The 22171-nt window shown below is 32.9% G+C and overlaps 1 protein-coding gene across 1 annotated transcript in view; it reads right to left on the bottom strand.

Annotated features, from left to right (window-relative positions):
- Positions 1-22171, bottom strand: part of GCA (grancalcin) — a 41116-nt gene that overhangs the window by 10129 nt on the left and 8816 nt on the right. Inside the window, exon 2 of the mRNA XM_044666563.1 lies at positions 16763-16933. Within this exon, the coding sequence (XP_044522498.1) occupies positions 16763-16933 (171 nt within the window). The remainder of the gene's footprint in view (positions 1-16762; positions 16934-22171) is intronic.

Consider the following 22171-nt stretch of genomic DNA (forward strand, 5'->3'; position numbering starts at 1 on the left):
ATGAGCTTGATGAATGGAAAGAATGTTGTTCGGACCCCATTTGGTGTTTTCTTGACAAAGATACTAGAGCAATTTGCCATTTCCTTCTCCAGCTCACTTTACAGATGAGGAAACTAAGGCAAACAGGGTTAAATGACTTGCTCAGGATCACACAACTACTAAATGTCTGAAGTCACATTTGAATTCCAGGAAGATAGATCTTCCTGACTCCAGCTCCAACACTCTATCCACTATACCACCTAACTGCTCTACAGAAATAATACAAGTTGGCATTTAAAAGTTATAGAAAAGGCTGTTGTCAGATCTTATTTCTCATCTATTAAGTAAAAATAAATTAAAATAATTTTTAAAAGATATAAATTAGAAATAAAAGAAAGCACATGTCTTTCTGATTATGGATTCAACAACAGACTGACAACACTTTCCTTGAGCAATTTTCTTATAAAATCCTGCTATGGATTAATTCATACACACACACACACACACACTCTCCCCTCTCTCTCTCTCTCTCTCTCTCTCTCTCTCTCTCTCTCACACACACACACACACACATTTGGAAAATATTACAAATAAAAACTAGGAAGCAAAATGAAAGAATATCTGCTACTCTAGCAACAGTCTGAATTAATATTAAAAAATAAGAAAGTGGATTATATAGTCTGCCCTCTTGGTTTCAGATGGGCTCATCAATTAAGTATATCTCTTCATCATACTTTCATTATCTCTCACTACTAAAATTTATTATAAAAAAGAAAGCAAAGTATACTTGAATAAGTTGGAGGTTGTAGTTATACTGTTCTAAATATGGACCACTATTCCTTCAGTAGGTCCAATTTATATAACATATAACAGACTTCAATGCCTTTTGAGTCAAATGAGAACTAAACTGACCTGACCTGGAAAATTAGGAAATCCAGGAAATCGGGCTTTTAATATTATAATTTATCCTTAACCAAAGGATGTCTCACCGTTCCTTTGAAGAGGGCTAGAAATATGACAGGACAAGTCAAAGGTACAGTTATAGCAGTCTTCCAAAAAATCTGGGATATATGATAAGACAAAAATAAACAAGGCTTTTAAGGTCTTGTTATGAATGTGCCTTATTTCCTAAAATTAGGATTATCTAAGAAAATCCAAAGCAGAGATAGGAAACTGAGTCATTGTCTCTCCTAGTAGAAAGCAAACAAAAAGCTCTAGAGAAAAGGTCCAGGGGAAAGGCAGAGAAAAGGGAATAGGGAAAGTTGTCATTCTGAGTAAGATAAAATTTTGATTTCTATGACTTCTGTTCCTTGGGTATGAGAAGCCTTGTCCTTAAAAAGGCAATAATTGGGTTATATCTAGAGAGTAAACCATGTAAGGAATGGCCTGTGAATAAAATTATCTGTGTAACAAGGATATCAGTACTTTCTACAGAAAGAATAAGCCTTGCTTAAATCTCAGATTTCTGGATGAAGACATTCATGCACAAAGAATCCAAGGTTTTTTGTTTGTTTCTGTGTTACAGATACTTCTGACACTATATATTGTGCATGATGCTTACATGATACATAAAATGTTAATGCAACTTCCCATTTATTTTCAATAGTTCATTTTTAAAATGATGGCCAAAATGCAGGTATGTTACAGCTTTATATTACTAAAAACTTTTATTTTTGGAAAACGGGAATAACACCTTAATGAAATTATAGACACCTTATAATCCAGAGAGATATTTCCTATCTTTTCCCCAACCGAACTGCTAAAAGAATTTATATACATGAACAAAATGTCAGTAATGATATTTAATCTTATTTCCCTCAGGTTGGCTTTTACATTCTTTTGGCTTGCTTACCCCTGTAACTACTTGCTATTTGAACAGAAAAATGAAGTGTGACATTAAAATTACATTAGACAAAAGATAAACAAGATAATGAATCTCTTTCCTTTTTGGAAGTAGGAGGAGAAAGCAAAACGGTCTAGCATTTCAAAGCAAAATATACATTTTTTTAATTATTTGCTGTTTTAGTTATTTAACAAAATAGAAAAAATTATAGCTAAAGTGTCAAGTCAGGGAATATCTAAATGAAAAACAAACAACAAGGTAATAGTTAAATGATTGGTTGTTTGTGTTTTTTTTTAACTCTTACCTTCCATCTCAGAATCAATACTATGTATTGGTTCTAAGGCAGAAAAGTTATTTCAAGGCAATGGAGGTTAAGGGACTTATCCAGGGTCACACAGCTAGGAAGTACCTGAGGCCAGATTTGAACTCAGGACCTCGTCTCTGGCCCTGGCTCTCAATCCACTAAGCCACCTAATTGCTTCCAATAATTGGTTGTTTTTAAGATGGTATAGAAAAGTCACTTCAGGAGGGAGAGTATGCTCAAACAAGAAAAGATTACTTAGTAGCAAACCTATCCATACTATATCTCTTCTCATAACCTATATGTAATATGAATAGGTCTTTAAGTATGAATTTTTCAAAAACCTCTTCCTGAAAGGGCTCTGTTGAAGTTTAAATATCCAACAAATTCTAAAGCAATATATTTCTATACAAAAAATTAAGATCATCTCTTTATTTCTAAGTAACCTAGCTGGTTTTCACAAGAATGTCAGTAAAGCATATAAAAATGCATAATTTTAGTTAAGTTGAAAAATAATTTTATATCATTATAATGCCAATTAGAGTAAAAGATGCTTGCCGTTGTTGGTTCATTAGTGACTATGGATATTATAACCTGAGGTCAAGATCCATAAATCTATTTTTATATTTTGATATAACTTCCTTTGTAATCTTCACTATACTAGCAAAGAGGTAGTCATTCCTACATCACAAAAAAAAGATCATAAGCTCTAGGAATAAGAGAAAGGGCTATTTCAAAAGGATATGGGGGGTACTGATTGCAGTTGAGTATTTGCTACCAGAACTACATTCTAAAAGGTGTTAAGTTACATTATTATCAGTATAGCAATTCTGAATAAATCTGCTAGCTCAATCCTAATTTCCTTCAAATCTTTGCCCTTAAGAATTTAAATGTTAGGGTGCCCACTAAACTCATAAGTGAAATGAGCCTATACAAAAATCAGTTCAATTTCATGGTTTCCAAAAATGATAATGTACCCATTGGCCTAAAGGAAATATAAAAAGTTGTTCTTATATTCTACCCTTAACCCCTGAATATTATGTTATATTTTATTCTGGTGCTGTTATATTCTAAGGGAAGATTGCTGAAATTTTAAAGTTCTTTACAACCTTATACCAACCTACCATCAATATTCCCATTTCCAAATTTTCATCTAACCAAGATGGCCTTGTCATCCTCACAAATGAAGCTCCACCTCCCATTTCAGTGATTTGCACTAGTTATCTCTCATGTCTCTGATGCACTCCCTCCTCAAAATCTACTTCTTGGAATCCACTGTTTCCTTCAAAATACAACTCAAATACTTTCTTCTTTATGAAGCTTTTTCTAAACCCCTCTCCAAAACCAACACCACCCCCCAATCCTAGTGCCTTCCTCACTAAAATAAATTTGGACTTATTTTGTATATATTTTAGTATCTACATATCTCCACAGAATATGAGCTCTTTGAGAGCAAGAACTATTTCATTTTTATCTTTGAATCTCTGGTATATCTCAGAGTAGTCTGGAACAGACAAGGCACTTTTTTGACTAGTTGCCTATGAACTGTATGTATCAGACCAGGGGTCGGCAACGTATGGCTCTCTAGCCATATCTGGCTCTTTTTAGGGTCAGATATGGCTCTTTCTGCAGGAGCCATAAAGTCAATTTTTTTTCAGACGCTGTTACAGGAGCACACACTGTGAGAATTGTAAGGCTCTCGTGAAATTACATTTTAAAAAATGTGGCGTTTATAGCTCTCACGGCCAAAAAGGTTACCGACCCCTTTATTAGACAGTAAAGTGAGGAAAGGAAATGACAACGAAGCTTCTGCCCAGGCAAAACAATAGATAAGACCCTAGGTGAAGGCTGACTTCTGAGGGAAAGACTCTATTAATGAATGTTAATGAACTTATAATAATCATTAAAAAACAGCAGAGGCAAATCAAAATAACTGGGTGACACGGGACAAGTAGAAGAGGAATGAAACTTCAATATCTCAGGAAAAAAGGATATAGGTTTAATATGATTTGCTAAATATATAAATATATATATACTATCTATAACAGAAGCTAAGCTGGAATCAAAGTAAATTAATAATGAACTAGTGCTAGACATGATTCCTATAGCTCCTTACTGAAGCTATGCAGGCAATAAATGTATATGTATACTCTATGTCTGCCTCTCTAAACCACTGGAGAGAGCAGAAAGAGGATTTAAAATAAGAGGGTAATGTAGGAGGAAAACATCCAAGAGCTCACAAAAGAGTAATAGTGGTCTTGACTGTAAGGGGAAGATTAAGAAAATAGCAAAAATTACCACTATTTGCAGCACAAAAAAAAAGCTTACTTTTTAAAAAATTAGTCAAAGGCTACTAAGAACATCAATGATGTAAATTATTGTCTAAGTACAGTGAAGGTGTTAACATCATTTTTCTGATCAAGATACTAACACATATTTGAAATCAAAACAAGCACTAAGTAATTCCAGCAGGTAGGATTTTATAAAGCTATATTAAGAAAGATTTTTAGAAATGGAAGAAACCCTAAAGATTACCCATCACTCCTTATTTTACAGTCAAAAGTACAATCATAGAGCAATGAATTGTGATCAATGATAAATTAGAGAGCTAGAGTTCCTAGCCTGGTACTAAGTATAAAAAGTCTAACATTCCATAAACGTAGTTAGATTTCCAATTGTCACTTTAAAGAAGAATATGATATTCTTTGCTTTGTTCTTAAGAGAAAATATTTCTAGTAGTTCATAATCTTTATTATATATCCAAGTTAGTGAGTAAAATTTGATATAAAATCTTTCAAAATTAAAATTAAATGTGAACTTCCAAAACCAAGTGTTTATAGAAACCAAACAATGAATAAAATATATTGCATATACTTTTAATGTTTTTAAGTCATTGTTGGTGATGAGGCCCAGATTGATTAACTTTTGCTATAATTCATATTCACTACTCAGTCAAAAAGGTTTTCCTAGTTTTCCCTTAAGTCTTAAGTGAAACAACTAATTATTTTTAACATTCACAATAAGTAGAAGTACTATTACAATTCCATCACTAATCTTGTTTTGCCAAAACGGTAACAAAAATCCAGATGTTCCCTTCAAAATTCAAGGAAACCTGGTTGACCACATTATACTCACAAATGAGCTTTTAACTTGACTAGAAAAGTATTTCTTATATTTAAATGGAATTTTTTAACAGATTAGTGGGAAAACAGGTTCGGATGCCGCTTTCTAAATAGCTAGAATGGTACTGTGTCAACTATGTTTCAATTTTCTGCATTTAATCAGAGAACAGAAACTAGGTATATTATCACAGTTTCAGTCCAAAATCAAAATTGTTTCAAATTAAGGCATGAATAAAACAACTATCGAAATAGGAACTAACACAAAAAATGCAGCAGAAAGAATATACCAAACAGATAAAAATTTGAAAAGTTTTGTCATTTGAAACTGCAAAAAAGCGCCCGAATTTACCAAAAACATTTAAGAAAAATTCTTAAAAAGAAGGTTTATTCAAGCATAAGATTATACAAAAAATAAAATTTTTAAAAATATTTATCCACTGACATCTTTCAAAAGGGTTAAAACTTCAGAAAACATTCTCAATTGGTAAAACTAGTATGGTGATTTAAAAACCATTTTATCAAATGAGTTTTACACTTTAATATCAGTTGATATTATTATTATTATTTTACACTTTAATATCAGTTTGGTATTTATTATTATTTAACACTGCCCACAATTTAGGCCAAATGATATTTTTTTCAAGCCTATAGGCAAACTGTTACATATAGGGACATAGTTTTACTCAGAAATCATTACTATTTTTCATGTAATTTCCTTATATTTTATCACTTCCCGAACATTTACTTTAAAATGTTAATATTTTTTAACCTGTATTTCCTTTCATATGACAAAAGGATTTTAGACTGTATCAACAATATCTAATGGTATTTAAAGGATATTCCCCCAAGGGAAAATGTTTTATAAAGCAAAGAATTATTTGAAATATGAATAATTATATTCAATTTATTTTACACATTTTTATTTTTACATACTAGAGTTTCTTAACAACAGTATACAAATCTTTCCCATACTATTTCCTTACTCAGTTAAAAGAGCAGAGCTTCTTAGTTTATTTTCCCAATAGACACTAAGATTCCAGTCATAATGGTACTTGGAAGAAAAGGTCCTGAAACTTAGATCAACTCTAATTATAATGTGCTTTTAATAAATGAATATATTGAGAAAAAAGGTCTGATCATGGCTGATTAAATTTGACAAGAAGATTAAACTAATTTTAGATAAAGAACTCAAGATAGAAAGTAGATCCAAGTACATATACTGCTTCCAACCACTAAAATCCTCCAAAGAGATCTAGAAAATGCACCAGACCAAATTCTATTGGGGAAAGTCAAGAAAAAGTCACAGTGGGTCATTTTTCCACCCCAGGTTGATAGAGAAAGATAGGCAGAGACAGAGGTCTGTAGACATTGGGGAAAAGGTCTGATCAAGAACTTAGCAACACAGCCCAAGGGAGAGAGGCTAAACACCAGAACAAGAAATGGTCCCAGACCTCTACACAGCAGGTAACTTGATATGCTGTAGGATGAAAGAACATATACTAACTGACATTTTTTTTTTATCAACTTCTATATAGTTCAAAGTCACAGATCTAGGACAGACTGAAGAAACTTGAATTCAAAGGTAACATTCTGGAATAAAGAGTAGTTGCAACCCTTGGGCAGAATAGCAAGTTCAGAAGCAAGCATCAGCATTAGGGTTCAGATTCCTAGAGTAAAATGGGTTCTCCATTCCAGCTTCAAGTCTAATCTAAAGGCTATCAGAGGGATAAACAGGGCAGGAGTCTCAGACCAAAGGGGAACCTATAGTTAGTTTTGTCACTCTGCGCCAGCTGGTTGATAGGGACTTAGACCCTATCAGCAGCAGTTTACATAGCTCAGAACCAAACCAAGGTCAGGAACTTACAAAGCACAGACCAGAGGGGTCAGGAATCAGACTGTGCCTTTCATCAGACCACTTAGAAAGCACAAAAAGTTTGTAGGTTTCAAGCCTGAGCTATCCCTGAGATCCTGGAAGTGGTTGTTGCTGTCTTTCATACTTAAAGGGTCAAAATAGCACTGGTGATATCTTTTGAATTGGGCACAAACTGGATTTAAGTGAGGCTGAACTCACTATCTCCTTCAGCATCATGAAAGTACAGCAACAAGACAAAAATCAGGATGACTGGCCACCATTTGAGATGCAGTGGATGACTTTACCTTCTTCCATGTCTAACCAAGCTCTAAACACTCTACAACACCTGCTTCAGCAGCTCTCATGGCCTTTGGAACAAATTATTCTCATCTGTGCCCTCTACTGGTAAAATCTTCATATGCCTGGGTAACACAATCCTTAATACCACACAAAAAAAGTAGTAACAGGACCAATCCAGACTTCCCACCAGAAGTACACAAACCCTGGCCCTAACATCAAATCCCTAAAGTCAGGAAGTAGGCTAGAAGAATGAGAAAACAAAAAAGAACCACACAATAAAAAGATATTACAGTGACAGTGATGGGGTGGCTAAGATACAAACCCAGGAGAAAAGAATAACTTCAAAACATCTACAAAGAAAACTTCAAAGAAAAACAAAGTATGGGCACAAATTTAACCAGAATTCCTGGAAGAAATGAAGCAAGAGTTAAACCTCAACCAAATAATAATCCCCTTAAAAATTAGAATGTACCAAATAGAAACTGATGACTCCATGAGACGAGAAATACTAAAACAAGGCAAGTATGAAAATACAGAAGAAAATGTAAGATATTTCATAGCAAAAACAACTCACCTAGAAAAGAGAAGAGTAAGAATTTAAGAATCACAAATGCTATGAGCAAAAGAAAAGACATCATATTTCAAGAAATCTTAAAACTATGCAGATCTCTTAAAACCAGAGGACAAAGTGATAAACAGAAATAATTTTCACCTCCTGAAAAAACTTCAAAATGAAAACTCCCAGGAACATCATAGCTAAAAATTAAAAGAGATGAATTTTAATGAACAGTGATAAAGGACTTAAGAATAAACTGCTTTCTTTCAAATATGGGGAGATAACACATGTATCCCCAAAAGAATCTATTATCATGAAGGGTACTAAACAAGAATCTCATTAAGGAAGGCCTGGCAGTGGCTGTATTATTCTTAGTGACCTTAGAAAAAGAATGGAAATAGAGAAAGGGAATAAACATGTGGGGAAGGGAAAGAAAGGATAGGGAAAATTATCTTACATAATTAAGTAGACATGCATAGAAAGAAACATGGAGGAGGGTTTGGAGGACACTCAAACCTCACTGTTTCCTGAAACTTATCAAAAGACGGAAGAATATACATACACACAGAGTTGGGTACAGAAATACATTTCACTCAAAAGGGAAATTTCGGGAAAAAATGAGAAAGGGAATTAAAAGGAAAGTAAATTAAAGCTGAGATTAGTCATAAGGAAAACCAAATCTAAGGAGGTATAAAAATATTTCATTCTTTTTGAGGTGACAAAGAATTAAAATCTGAAGGGGGACTCACAAAACAGAGAACAGATGAACAAGTTATGGTATATAAATGTCACAGAATACTCTTACCAGTATAATGACTAACCATTATTCTAGAGGACTAACAATGAAATAGGCTACCTACTTCCAAAATGCTAAAGCCTCAGAAAACATTATGAAACAAATACTTTTTTATATATAGCAAATATGGAAACTCATTTTAATTGACTATACATTTGTGATAGGTTTTATTTTTCTTATGTTCTCAATTCGAGAAGGGGAAGGAAGACTAGAGTGGGAGGATGAGGGTGATTAAAACAAATAAAATATTTTTAAATAAATTTAATAGACTTACAGCAAAACTGAGTAATGATCATAATCCTACTGGGGGGAAATGGATTTTTAATAAAAGAGAATTTCCAAGCTTTCCCAATTACATAGTAGTTAAAAGAAACATAAAACAGTAAGCATGAAGTAACAAGGGACTAAACAAGGATAAACTGTTTATATTCAAATATTGAGAGAAGATATATGGTCAGAGAAGGACTCTATTTAGACAAGGCATAAGAGTGATTCTGTTGGGTCTTGAGGAGAGGGGAAGAAAGGAAAGGAGAATTAAGGGGAAATTATCTCACATAAATCAGCATGTGCAAGTCAAATACACCAGAAGAAGTGATTAGGACACCTCCTTTTCTAGTTGTATATACACATTGCTTCTTTTGAGAAATGCTACGCTGGTAATAAGTTGTGTACACTATTTCTGCTCACTAGCTACCTCTACATTGCCTCTTGGGTAACCTGCAATTTAATTCTTCAATGCTTTTGACATATTTCATGATTCATGCAGCTTCCCAAGAAAGAAATGATATTAAAAAGGTATGGTTTTTAACAACAATAAGAGAAGAAAAAGAAATTTAAGAAATCAGAATGGATGATTTTTTTTTACAGACAATAAGATGGTATATATGGAAGATCCTAGAGATTCAACTAAAAAGTTAGTTGAAACTATCAGTAATTTTTGTAAAGTAGAAGAATATAAAATAAATCCATATAAATCATTAGTATTTTTATATATTACTAACAAAGTCCTGAAAAAAAGAGAAAAAGATACTCCATTTAAAATAACTACATAGAATAAAATGCCTGGGAGTATACCCGCCAAAACAAACCCGGGAATTGCATGAACAAAATTATAAAATATTTTTTACACAAATATAAGTCAGACCTAAATAAATGGAAAAACAATAATTGTTCATGAATGGGCAGAGACAATATAATTATAATGATAATCCTATCTGAACTAACATGCTTATTCAATGCTATTCCAATCAAATTATCAAAATATCAAAATTATTAAGCTAGAAAAAATTATAAAAATTCATTTGGAAGAGGGGCAGCTGGGTAGCTCAGTGGAGTGAGAGTTGGGCCTAGAGACAGGAGGTCCTGGGTTCAAACCCGGCCTCAGCCACTTCCCGGCTGTGTGACCCTGGGCAAGTCACTTGACCCCCATTGCCCACCCTTACCAATCATCCACCTAGGAGACAATACACCGAAGTACAAGGGTTTAAAAAAAAAAAAAATTTAAAAAAAAAAAAAAAAAGAAAAAAATTCATTTGGAAGAAAAAATATCAAGATAGCAAAAGAATTAATTTTAAAAATGTAGTACCTGGTTTTAAATCTGTATTATGTAGTAGTATCTGTCAAAACTATCTAGTACTAGCTAAGAAATAAACCTTGTATTTTACAAAGGAATAGATCCTGGCTATGGGGATAAGAAATCACTACTTGGTAAAAAGATTAGAAGGAAAGCAGAAAATTTAGAAAAAAATTTTTCATAAGACAGTCTCTTAGATAAAAGGTCTTATTTAAAACAAATAGGGGAAGTTTGTCAAATTTATGAGAATAAGTGCCATCCCCCAACTGATAAATGGGCAAAAAATATGAACAACTTTCAGGTGAAGAAATCAAAACCATATGTAAGTATAAGAAATGCAAACCAAAACAATTCTGAGGTATCATGTCATAACCATCAGACTGGCAAGAATGGCAAAAGGGTAAAATGACAAATATTGGAGAGGATGTGGAAAAATGGGGACACTAATACACTGTGAGTGGAACTTGAAATGATCTACTCATTTTGGAGAGCAATTTGGAATTATGCCCAGAGAGCTAATAAACTGTTTATAAACTTAGACCCGGCAATATTATTATTGGGTCTGTTTCCCAAGGAGATCAGGGGAAAAGGAAAAGAACCTATGTTTCAAAATATTTATAGTGGCTCTCTTTGTGGAGCCAAAGAATGGAAATAGAGGGGATGTCCATCAGTTGGTGAATGGCTAAACAAATTGTGGTATATGATTGGGTTGGAATACTAGTCTATGCTATAAGAAATGATGAGCAGATTAATTTTTTAAATACTTGAAAAGAAATACATGAGATAATGAAGACTGAAATGAGTAGGACCAAAAGAACATTATATACAGCTACGGATTTAATACTGAAAGAAAAACATGTAATGTTCACCTTCAGAGAATGACCTGAAAAATGGAAACACAAAAGATATAATCTATATCTTATAAGGATGATATGAGAAAATAAGTATTGTGTTATTAGTTTAAAGATAAGAAGTAGAGAAGCTGGCTTGAGGAAGAATTGGAGTTTCAAATAGAGCTGAGAGAGAGTGTTAATTTCAACTGGTGGCAGTTATAACCGTTATTCTATGGCAGTTTCACTGGCTGGGTGTGACATTCCAGGAGGGGCTTCTGGCAGTCAACAGAGCCACATGCAGCTTCTTTCTCTCTCAGGGTTGGAGAAGGTAACATCTTTGCCACTCTCTATCTCAGTCTGAGGGAAAGACTTGAAGGAGTGGAGTGTTTTCTTTTCCAACTTGGGAAACACCATTTATCTGTTACTGTCTTTAGATGGGTTAAACTGTGAAAAGACTAAACAAAACTTGTCTTTGGTTTGGACTCTGAGTCTGTTAAGGTTCAGAGTCCTAACTTGATTCTTGTGGAGACTCAACCAGCTACCCTTGGTTATCTTTATAACTTAAAGGTGAAGTTAAGAGTTATAATGGTTAGGTTTATTTAGAATAGTATAAATTTGGTTAGTTAGATCAGGGAGGATTAGTGTAGCCTGTGAACCACAGGAGAAGCAGTTCCTTGCGGGACCTGGGAGTTTATTTGGGTGGAGTTAGAATCCCTTATAATTAGAAATCCTTTTTCTCATATATAAATTTAAATAAATTGTTTATTTTTTCATAAACAAGAGTCTCTTTAGCGTTCCTTGCGCCTGACCCTGAAGGGAAGTTCATCTTTGAGTTTCACTTCATTTACCACTGAAGATACTTTTGATATCATCTATCAAAAATATCTGGAAACAATTTTGAACCTTTATTTTTCTAGTTCTTTGTCTTTATTTGTGTGCTCACCATTATTATTTTAACAGTATACCTATCTGCTTGATGGATGATGTCTTCTATGAGTGAGGAGGGGAAGAAGGGGCTGAGATATCTAGAAATAGATTTTATTAATCAATCTGCCAAATAAAATTTTTTTTAAATCAAAAAGAATTTTAAAAGGTAGCCAAGTTTTCCATGCCATTTCAATCACCAGAACAGAGTTATATATCAAAAAAAAGAAAAGAAAAAGATAGGGTTTTGCTTCAGAGAGAAGCTTAGGGTGATTAAAAACTAAGTGGTACAGTAGATAAAATGCCAGAGTTAAGTCAGCCACTTGCTAGCTGCTTGGCTGGACAAGTTACTCAACCTCTTTCAGCTTCAATTTCCTTGCCTATGAATTTGGAAAATAATAGCACCTTCTTCACAAGACTGTTGTATCAGATGAAATAATACGTATAAAGCATTTTACAAAGTATTATATAAATGCTAGCTATTATTATTAGTATTAAAAACTTTGCAAAGATAATCCAGTCCACCTTCTTCCTTCTGAAATCAATATTTCTGAGCCCTACTGTGCAAACAGTGTTTCTTCATCCTCTTATGTACTAATTACCCAGGTTTATGGTCAGTCCATTTAACTGTGATCAGCCAAGCTAATAAGCATACTTCAGCCACTTGGTTTTTCAGTTGTAATGAAGATCAAATGAAATAACATTTAAAGTTCTTTGTAACTTTAAAGCATTATATTAATGCTAATTATTATTTCCCCCATTAGATTTTAAGTCTTGAGGGCACATACTATCACTTGCCTTTTTGTATCTCCAGAACTTAGAAGAATACCAGGCACATAGTAGGTACTGAATAAATGTTTACAGATGATGATGATAATGGGTCTTATTAGAAGGCTCTATAATATCCAATGTTTGATGACCACAAATAAAAGCATGTGGAGTATCTCAATGTTTATTGTAAATCCTTCTTCTTAAAACTCTACTCTGGATATGCTGATAAGAATCAAAAAAGATATCTTGAATGAAGGAGAACTTGAGCTGAACTTTAAAAATTCTGAGGGCAGCGGTTAAGAAAGCAAGTATTCCAATTTTGGAGAACAACATGGCATACAAAATTAGTAGAATTTTCTTTACATCCTCATCCTCTGAACAGATATTGGAGCATTATTATAACTTAAGTGCAGGTTAGTCCTTTTGCAAATGCTTATCATCAGTATCCCTTTGATGATTAAGATTATTTAATTTTTGTCTTTGTATACATAGCACCAAGGACAATAATTTGAATGTATAAAATATCATTTAATAAATATTTGTTGAATTGAATGTCTTAGTTCCTGTTGCCTTTGTACATAAAATAAAACTAAGTCCTTTATTTGCTGATCTGAGAAAGCCCTGTGAATATTTAAATAATATTTAAATCATATCATAGCAGAATTTATGCAATGCTTTTAATGCTTGCTTTATAAACAAGACCTCTTGTGAACTTCATAAAAGCCTCAATGAGATGGATTGATACTAAGGATATTATTATCCTTATTTTATGGAGAAGGAAACTGAGGCTCAAAAAAGATGATATGACTTTCCCATGGTAAGAGAGCTACAAGTTGGACTTGAACCCAAATCTTCCTTACACAAAATCAAGTATTCTGCTACAATTCCAACTTCATTTTTTATTTCAGCTCTATTTATAACAAAAATGTAAAAATTGATATGATTTAGTTCAGTGATGGGCAAACTTTTTAAAGAGGGGGCCAAAGGAAAGGAAATGCTCATTTGTCAGTCTGTTTCTAAGGCAACTCTTTCAAAGTTTCATTGTATTGTATCCTATTCATTGTATTCATCGGATTAGGAATAATGTCCTGCAGCCCTATAGAACATTTCCGAACATTTCAGGGGGCCCCATCTGGCCTGCTGGCCGTAGTTTGCCCATCACTGATTTAGTTCATCCCAAATACTGTCAATTAGACAAGATTATTGGATAAGGATCTCATATTCAGAAAACTAATAGTTATCATTTACATACATCAAAAGACTGTTTTGAGGATGCAATAAAATATGGCTATACAAGGGCTTTTAATAATATACAGTATTACTATGTCATTATTACTACTACTCTTTAAATAATAGGAATTTTTAAAAGCCAGAGAAGGTAAGTAGACCATTTATCTCATAGTAAGTTACTAAGGGAGCTTAAATATAAAATACTGACTCTGTGCCACAAAGCCCTATTTTCCATTATGAAATTACAAATTGAGCCTCTAAAAATCCCTATATTAAAGTAAAAAAAGAGATTATAAGCATTTAGTAAATGCTTGTTGACTGTAAAAACCTATTATAAGTAGGTCAATTGTCCTTATTTGTGATCTGTAATCAAACATTCAAGTTGCAACAAAAATGCATTTCCAAGATCTTATTGAAGGTTACTTTTTCTAGTAACATGCTAAGGTCCTTTTCTCTATAAAGTAATAACTTTATAAATATAATATGATATTATATATCTAAATATAGAAAAATAATAAATATATATGATAATATACCTCTATAAAGTAATAACTCCCATTAGCAAAATTCCCCATCCTGAAAAAAAGTATAAATTGTCAATTTACCTCCTAAGAAAATATATGAAGTATTGTAAGGAAAACATTTATAGCATCCTATAAGAAATGTTCAATTATGTTGTATTAGAACTTAATTTAATACAATATTTTAAAATAATAATTAACAATTTAGAAATCCATTTCCCTTTCCTAAAAGTCTCTAACTTGCACCAACTTTATCCCCCCCCCATTAAAAAGGTAGACAAATTAAATGTGCTTTAATTTCAAATTCTAAAGCACTCTCAATATAAAGATTTTCCTAACTTTCAAATATAGCAAAGGAAAGTAACACAAAAAAGTCATGAAAGAAAAAGGTAAAGAGACAATATGGCATAATAATCCGTATAAGTTTTTGTATACAAAATATATATGGAGGGCAGGGAGGACAGACCAATGATTTCATTGGCACAAGGAATTCAACAGAAAGAAATACAGAAAAATGGAAGGAAATATTGCTCTCCATACAAATGCAAAGAACAACTTCTGCAACTCAATAAGTCTTGAAGAGGTCCCAAAGGCATCCAAAGATTAATGGCTTGCCAAGAGTCACCAGAAAAGTATAGTGGACTTCAACCGAGATCTTCTTAATTATAAGGCCTGCCCTTTGACCATCATGCCACACTGCTATCACTCAAAAGTATGAGCAACAAACAATAAATCTACAAAAATCTCATGTAATATTTCCTGGGATGCAAAGGTAAATGGTGAGGAAAAAAAGATACACATTCTCCTCCTTGTAATTCTACGTTGTCTGAAATTACATTTTTAAGTGAAACCACTGAGTAGAGGGAAAAAAACCTCTACAGCAAGTTTAACTGATAAATGTCTCATATCCAAGATATACACATAACTAATTCAAATTTATAAGAGTCATTCCCCAATCAATTAACTTTCAAAACATATAGACAGGCAGTTTTCAAAGAAAAATCAAGCTATCAATAACCACAAGAAAAAAAAATGCTCCAAATCACTAATAATGAAAGAAATGAAATTAAAACAATTTTGAAAATTATTAATTTAATAACCTCATATATATCAAATTGGTAATTGTGACAAAAGAAGAAAATGACAATTGTTGGAGGAGATACAGGGAAATGGTTAAACTAATATACTACTAATGCTGTGAATTAATTTAGTAATTCTAGGAAGCAATTTGAAACCATTCCCTTTGGTCCACTAATACTACAACATTTATAGATACTCCTATTGAAAAGAATCAGTAAGTACAAAAATATTCATACCAGCTTTCTAAAGTAGTAAAAAAAAAGGGGGGGAGAGGGAAACTAAGGGTACCTGACCTATTAGGAAATGGCTAAACAAGCTGTGGTATATGAAATGTAATAGAATATTATTGCACTACAAGAAATGACAAAATGAGACATTTCAGAGGAAATCAGGAAGATCCTTATGAAACAATGCACAGTGAAGTGAGCAGAAATAGAACAATATATAAAATGGCAACAACATTATAGAGAAAAACAATTTTGATAAGACTTCAAAACTCTGATCAATACAATGACAAACCAGGGTTGCAGAGGACCAAAAATGAAACATACTAGCCACTTCCAGGTAGGGAGGTGATGGATATAAGATTTAAAGTGCTGAATGAGACATAATTTTTTGGACATGACCAATATAGGAATTTGTTTTGTATGACTGTAATTTGTTGTGAGGGTTTTCTATTTCTTTTTTGTATTCTTCAATTGGGAAGAGGAAGGATAATAGGAAAAGAAAATAAATGCATATTAATCAGAAAAAAAATTTAGGAGGAAAAACGTTGTTTACAACACTAGAGAAATGGGTCCTTCATCAACAAGAAATATTCTGCATTGCCAATTTTTTACTTTAAATTTGAAAATGGAAAAAATATTTGTAATAAGCTTAAATAAACTTAGACAACCTATTTCACACACCTAAAATTGGTTCAGCTACCTTCACCATAAACTGTAAAAGAAACTATTTCCAATAAAATTAAGATTAATTTACATTTAGATAAGGATAAAGAGTTCCACTTTTATTTTTAAAACAAATGATGCCATACCAATTCTCCAACACTAATATTACTGCACAGAATTTTGCATTTTACCTGTCCAGCAATAGCAGTGAAGTAATTCCACATAGGGTCACTTGTAGAATAACCACCAGTATATGCCGAGTATCCAGAGTATCCTCCATGAGGCATATTTGGTACTGTTCCTGGCATTGGCTGTCCCATTTGCATCTGCATTCCAGGCATCTGACCAGTATAACCTCCATACTTGTAAAAGAGGGGAAAAAAAAGAATTTTAAAAAGCTGCATTAACCACTAAACTTATTTATTAAATGGTATAGGAGAAAAGTGAGAAGAAAAGGGTAATAGTTTATTTGCAATGGTGAAATCACCTAGAGTAGCTAAGAATGAAGAAAATTTCCATTAACTTAGAGGCTAATCAACCACAAAAGTTCTATAAATCAAAACCTAGAATTTATATGAAGAAATTTTATCAAATCATCCTTCCATATGCAGTACTAAATAAGATGCAGTGAAATAACAAAGGAAGTACAGGCACACTCTGCCTAATATAATTAATTTGGAAAAAAAATCTTACAGGGTCAATTAGTTTCCTAAGAACAGTGTTATGAGAGATAAAGTCCACAGGGACAAAATTCAAATTATAAAAGTTTTAAAATAGGTCTTTAAGAGTGCCCTGGGATTACATGTTATTATAGTAATACGTAAATATTAAATACAAGCAATGAAAATAACATCAAATTTTAAATAAGATCTTTTACAAAACTTTAAGCACAAGGTACATTAGTTTATATAACTTCAATTCTTGTGTTATTCTAAAATCCACAAAAAAATGGATTTACAAAAACACTGAATGAAATCGCTTACCTTTACTAGTCTGAATTTTTGCTTATTCAAGTAGACAATGAATCATGAGGTCAAGTGGACACTGAATCATTAGGAGATAAAGTAGCAATTTCCTAACTTTACTCCTTTTTAATCTCTTTTTGGGAATTAAGATTCTTAAGACACTTCAAGATTCTGGCACATACTTAAGAGTATGTGACCAATGATACCTGAACAGTTGTCTTTTCTTTTCATATAAATTATTTATTGCATTTTGATTCATTAGCAGTACTCTTGTTCATTTTAGTTTATTTAGAAATTTTTTAGAAACATTTTAGATGTTTCTTCCATAGCTAGACCACTTCTCAAAATCTGTATTAGCCTTCTCATGACAGATTAGGATCTCAAAGTTCTTTCAAGTTAACAAGCAGGGCCATTACCTCCTCTTTTTCTTCCTCTTCATGATTTTGATTATTCAGTTTAATTAGGTCTTAATTTTTTTGTTCCTAACTCTGAATTTTAATTATAACCCTAAAACTATTATTCTCTAATTTATAAATCTGTAAGGATACAAGTTCTATTTGGATATCACTTGGTGATTATTAAAATCTGCTGAAATACTTCAAACAATCTGGACACAATTCTTGCCTTGACATTATTCATGCAATTTTAGGAAACTTCATTCTAGGTTTTCACATTGATGACAACTGTCTTGAAAATGTTAAATCTTTCCAAAATTCTTTGACATCTATATAACTAACCCATTCAGCTGTACCACAGTTTAGCAAAAAACATGCTTACAACAATAATGCTTTAAGATAGTAATAGTACCTTGATCCACAAGCTGCAATAATGATGATATATTTAGAAGACAAAAACAGAACTTACACTAACCTCAGTGCTTCTAGAGCTTTAGGATGCCCACAGGCATTGTCAAAAACTAGCGAGACTGTTAGCAGGTTATTGTCAGAGCAATATTTAGTCATTGTAGGTCAAAAATATCCAACAAACCATTCCAGAAAAATTCAGTTACCCAAAGCTTTCTTACTAGTCTTCCAAAATACTGACAACTTATGTTTAATCATTCTGGAAATCATATTCTAAAAACCTAGACTGTTCTTTTCTCCACCAATTAGGGCAGTCTCAGTTACATTTAAATACTTATTGAGCACTGTAATCACTTGCCTTAAATATTTCTTTAAGATTGTCTGGACAAGATTGACTGTAAGGACCTTATCTAAACTGTTATATACATCTTCCTTAATTATAGTAGAGTACTCTACACAGATATACATTTAATATTTGTTGAACATAACAGCACAGTCTTGGACATGTCTTTGATCCCTGTCTTCTCTGACAGAAACTAATTTAACATTTGTATTCCCTTTTTTCATCCTTATCATTTGCTTTTCAATTCTTTTATCTCCCTTTTTAGCTCTGCCACTAATTCAGTGTTTTCATCATCTGTTTTTTCAGTGTCCAAAGTAAATGGACATTACAACACATCTCAATTCATCAATATCCATGCTATGCCAATCTGGGCAATTTGTCTTAAAATAATTTTTAACTACAGTGCATGAGTTCTTCATGAACTGTCTACACAGGTTAGAAAATATTCCCTTTCTTTTGTAATGACCAAATCTATATAGCGTTCTCCAAGCTTTATTAGTCTATCCATATAAATAGATGGGTTTTCTCCAATTTCTTGTCTCAGCTTCTCAAACTTATTCCAGGTCCTTGGCCTGTCTGAGCATTCTCCCATTGCTTTATTTACTGCTCACCTAGCTTTCACTAATTTTTCATAATCTGCCTCATTCATTTGCCATCCTGGGTCTGTGTCTGGCCAATCTGCTGTAGCCCAATTTTGAGTAGTTGTTCTAATTATGTTGTCCTTCTCCTATTTTGTTAACAGCTCATCTATAAGAAATTCAAAATCAAACCATGGGTTATACTACTCACATATCCATTCTGAAACCTTCTTAATCACAGCAATTGGTTCTTCCTCGAAGGAAGGAGTATCTCATTTGAACCCATCTGCCTGAGTGAATGGCCTATGTTGACTTACATTAATTAACTCATGCTCTGGAGTAAATGCTGGCAACTCACGGAATGGGAAAAATCTAGTAACATTATTATTGTTTTCGTTTTGTTTAGTAATGGTGTTATCATTAGAGTTAGAAGCAGAGGAATTTATGGTGGAATTAGGTATAAGCAATTTAATATCATTTCATTCTGTTTTGCAAGTGTCTCAGTTAACTGGGCAATTAAATCCTCTAAATATGCCAGCCTGACTCCTGTTTGATCATTCTTCATCTTTCTCTTCTTATTACTTATAATATTACTAATCACTGAATGTAGATTGTATCCTTATAATACTAGCACTAATATTATAAGTGTACTTAATGGTAGTAATTTTAATATGTCTCTCAGTATCTTCATAAAGGATTTAGGAACTGGGAGGTGTTGCAAGTAGGATAGAACTCCTTTTATTATTAGGTGAGCCATAATTCCCATTACCATGATCTCTTATTTGCCCTTTCCTCTTATTGACCACTAATTTCAGAAGATTGTAGGTTATTACTAATCCTACCTGGCTCACTAAATATAATAATGTAAATTAAAACTTGTGTGGGGCCAACTATAATATTCTAATTTAAAACTCATATTGAAAATGCAATAGTATATGTCTAACTGCATTTGATAATGTAATAGTTAATAGTAAACTAATATTGGTAATGAGTAAATCTAAATCTAGTATTTTGAACTGGTATAATAAATGATAAAAGCTTTAAGAGCCAAGCTGGTTCAGGCAGTGGATGAACCAGCTGGAGGCAATCTAATACAACTAATTGATTTTCTCTATGAGGAAATACAGGGACAGAAGACAGGACAGGGGTTCTCTTAACCTTAACACTATGATTTCTACATAAAACACAAAAAACCCCAACTGCTTCTCATGAAGCTTTTTCTTGTTCACCGAGGTGAATCTGTATTGATCTACTCTCACCGTCTACATATGTGTGTGTATAATTCTATCTTACTAACTTAAACTAGTTTATAAATCTTCTTAATTCATATATATATATATATATGTGTGTGTATATATATATATATATATATATATATATATATGTACATATATTCACAAGTCAAAATGCAGCACCTATGTCTTCTCTTTCACTCAAGTTCAAAGAAATACTGCTGCCAGCAACAGGTTTTCACAGGCCAATCCTCTTGCTCTTCAGTTTCCCCTGTGGTTCCTGTCCTGAATAGGCCCAACAGCTGGACCCCTTCTCTCAGAGTGTTTGAGAGGAAAAATCTTCAGTCACTAAGCTTTTTAGTCACAAATAGTAAGTTCTCTTCTTCAGCTTTCTTCTTAATTATCTTAAATTTCTTCTTCTTAATCTTCAACCGCCACCAACTGTCATTCCCAGAGAGATAGATCAAAATCACTTCTGTTCTCCCAGGCTGCCAGAACAACAGAAGCACAGAATCCTCACTGCACTAGAATTTATGCTTTACCCTTAAAGGATCTTAATCAAAATTATCTTTCTCCTTACTTAAAGGGGACAGAGTAAAATAGACAAAAACCCTTTCTTCTAACCTTAAACTTTGCTTTTAAGAAGACTAATCAAAACTCATTATAATCTACAGACAACAATTTAAGAAACTACTTACATCTTGCACTAATGATTCTGCAGTAAAAGATTCATGTTTTCCTTTTTTTCCATTGCAAACATTATATGATACTATATTTACTTGTCTTAAAGTATGCAAAGATTTATGTGCAAGAATTTTTACCAGTTTATAAAATAATAAATTCAGAGCATTTAAGCAATATTGCTTATATTTGTGTATAAAATGATAGTTCTCATTTCAACCTGAGGTCTTCTCAGGCCACTATTCTTTTTTTTTTAACCCTTTGGTTTAAAACCCAGGGTTTAGAGATGGCAAGTCCTGAGTTCAAGTCTGGCATCAGAACCTTTCTAGCTGTATGACCCTGGGCAAGTCTCTTAACCCCCATTGCCTAGCCCTTACCACTTTTCTGTCTTAGGACCAATACACAGTATTGATTCTAAGATGGAAGGTATGGGTTTAAAGGGGGGGAAAAAGATATTGTATCTAAATTTGTTTTGATGAGAACCTGTAATTTCATTGTTGTATGGAAGTCTTTTTAAAGAAATCTCCTCTTATCACTAATCCAGATCTGTCTCTACATTTTATCAATAAGTAAACAAGTATATAGGACACTCACATAATTGGACACAAATCACGGTTTTTCTTTTTGTATATATCTATTTATTTACATCTCTCCCACCCCCAATGTAAGCTCCCAGAGACTATATAAACTATCTCACTTTTTGAATATCAAGAGTCCAAAACAATGCCTGGCACATAATAGAGATTTAACAAGGGCTGGCTTTGCTCACTTGACTTATAAAAATATATACAGAATAAATACATCCTATCTCTCAATTTTCCTCCCCTACCCTCCTAAATTTATTTCAACTTCATCAGGTCCTCAAATCCCTACATTCTTTTTCGGGCCATCAACCTACTTTGCTTTCCTCTCTCCCCAGCTTTAACTCTAGATTTGACTAAATCACTGCCACACAGTTATCAACTCTCAAATCTTCAAATCCCTCACTCTCTTGTCCT

This window comes from Gracilinanus agilis, chromosome 3 (assembly GCF_016433145.1).
Source record: "Gracilinanus agilis isolate LMUSP501 chromosome 3, AgileGrace, whole genome shotgun sequence".
Lineage (NCBI taxonomy): Eukaryota > Metazoa > Chordata > Mammalia > Didelphimorphia > Didelphidae > Gracilinanus > Gracilinanus agilis.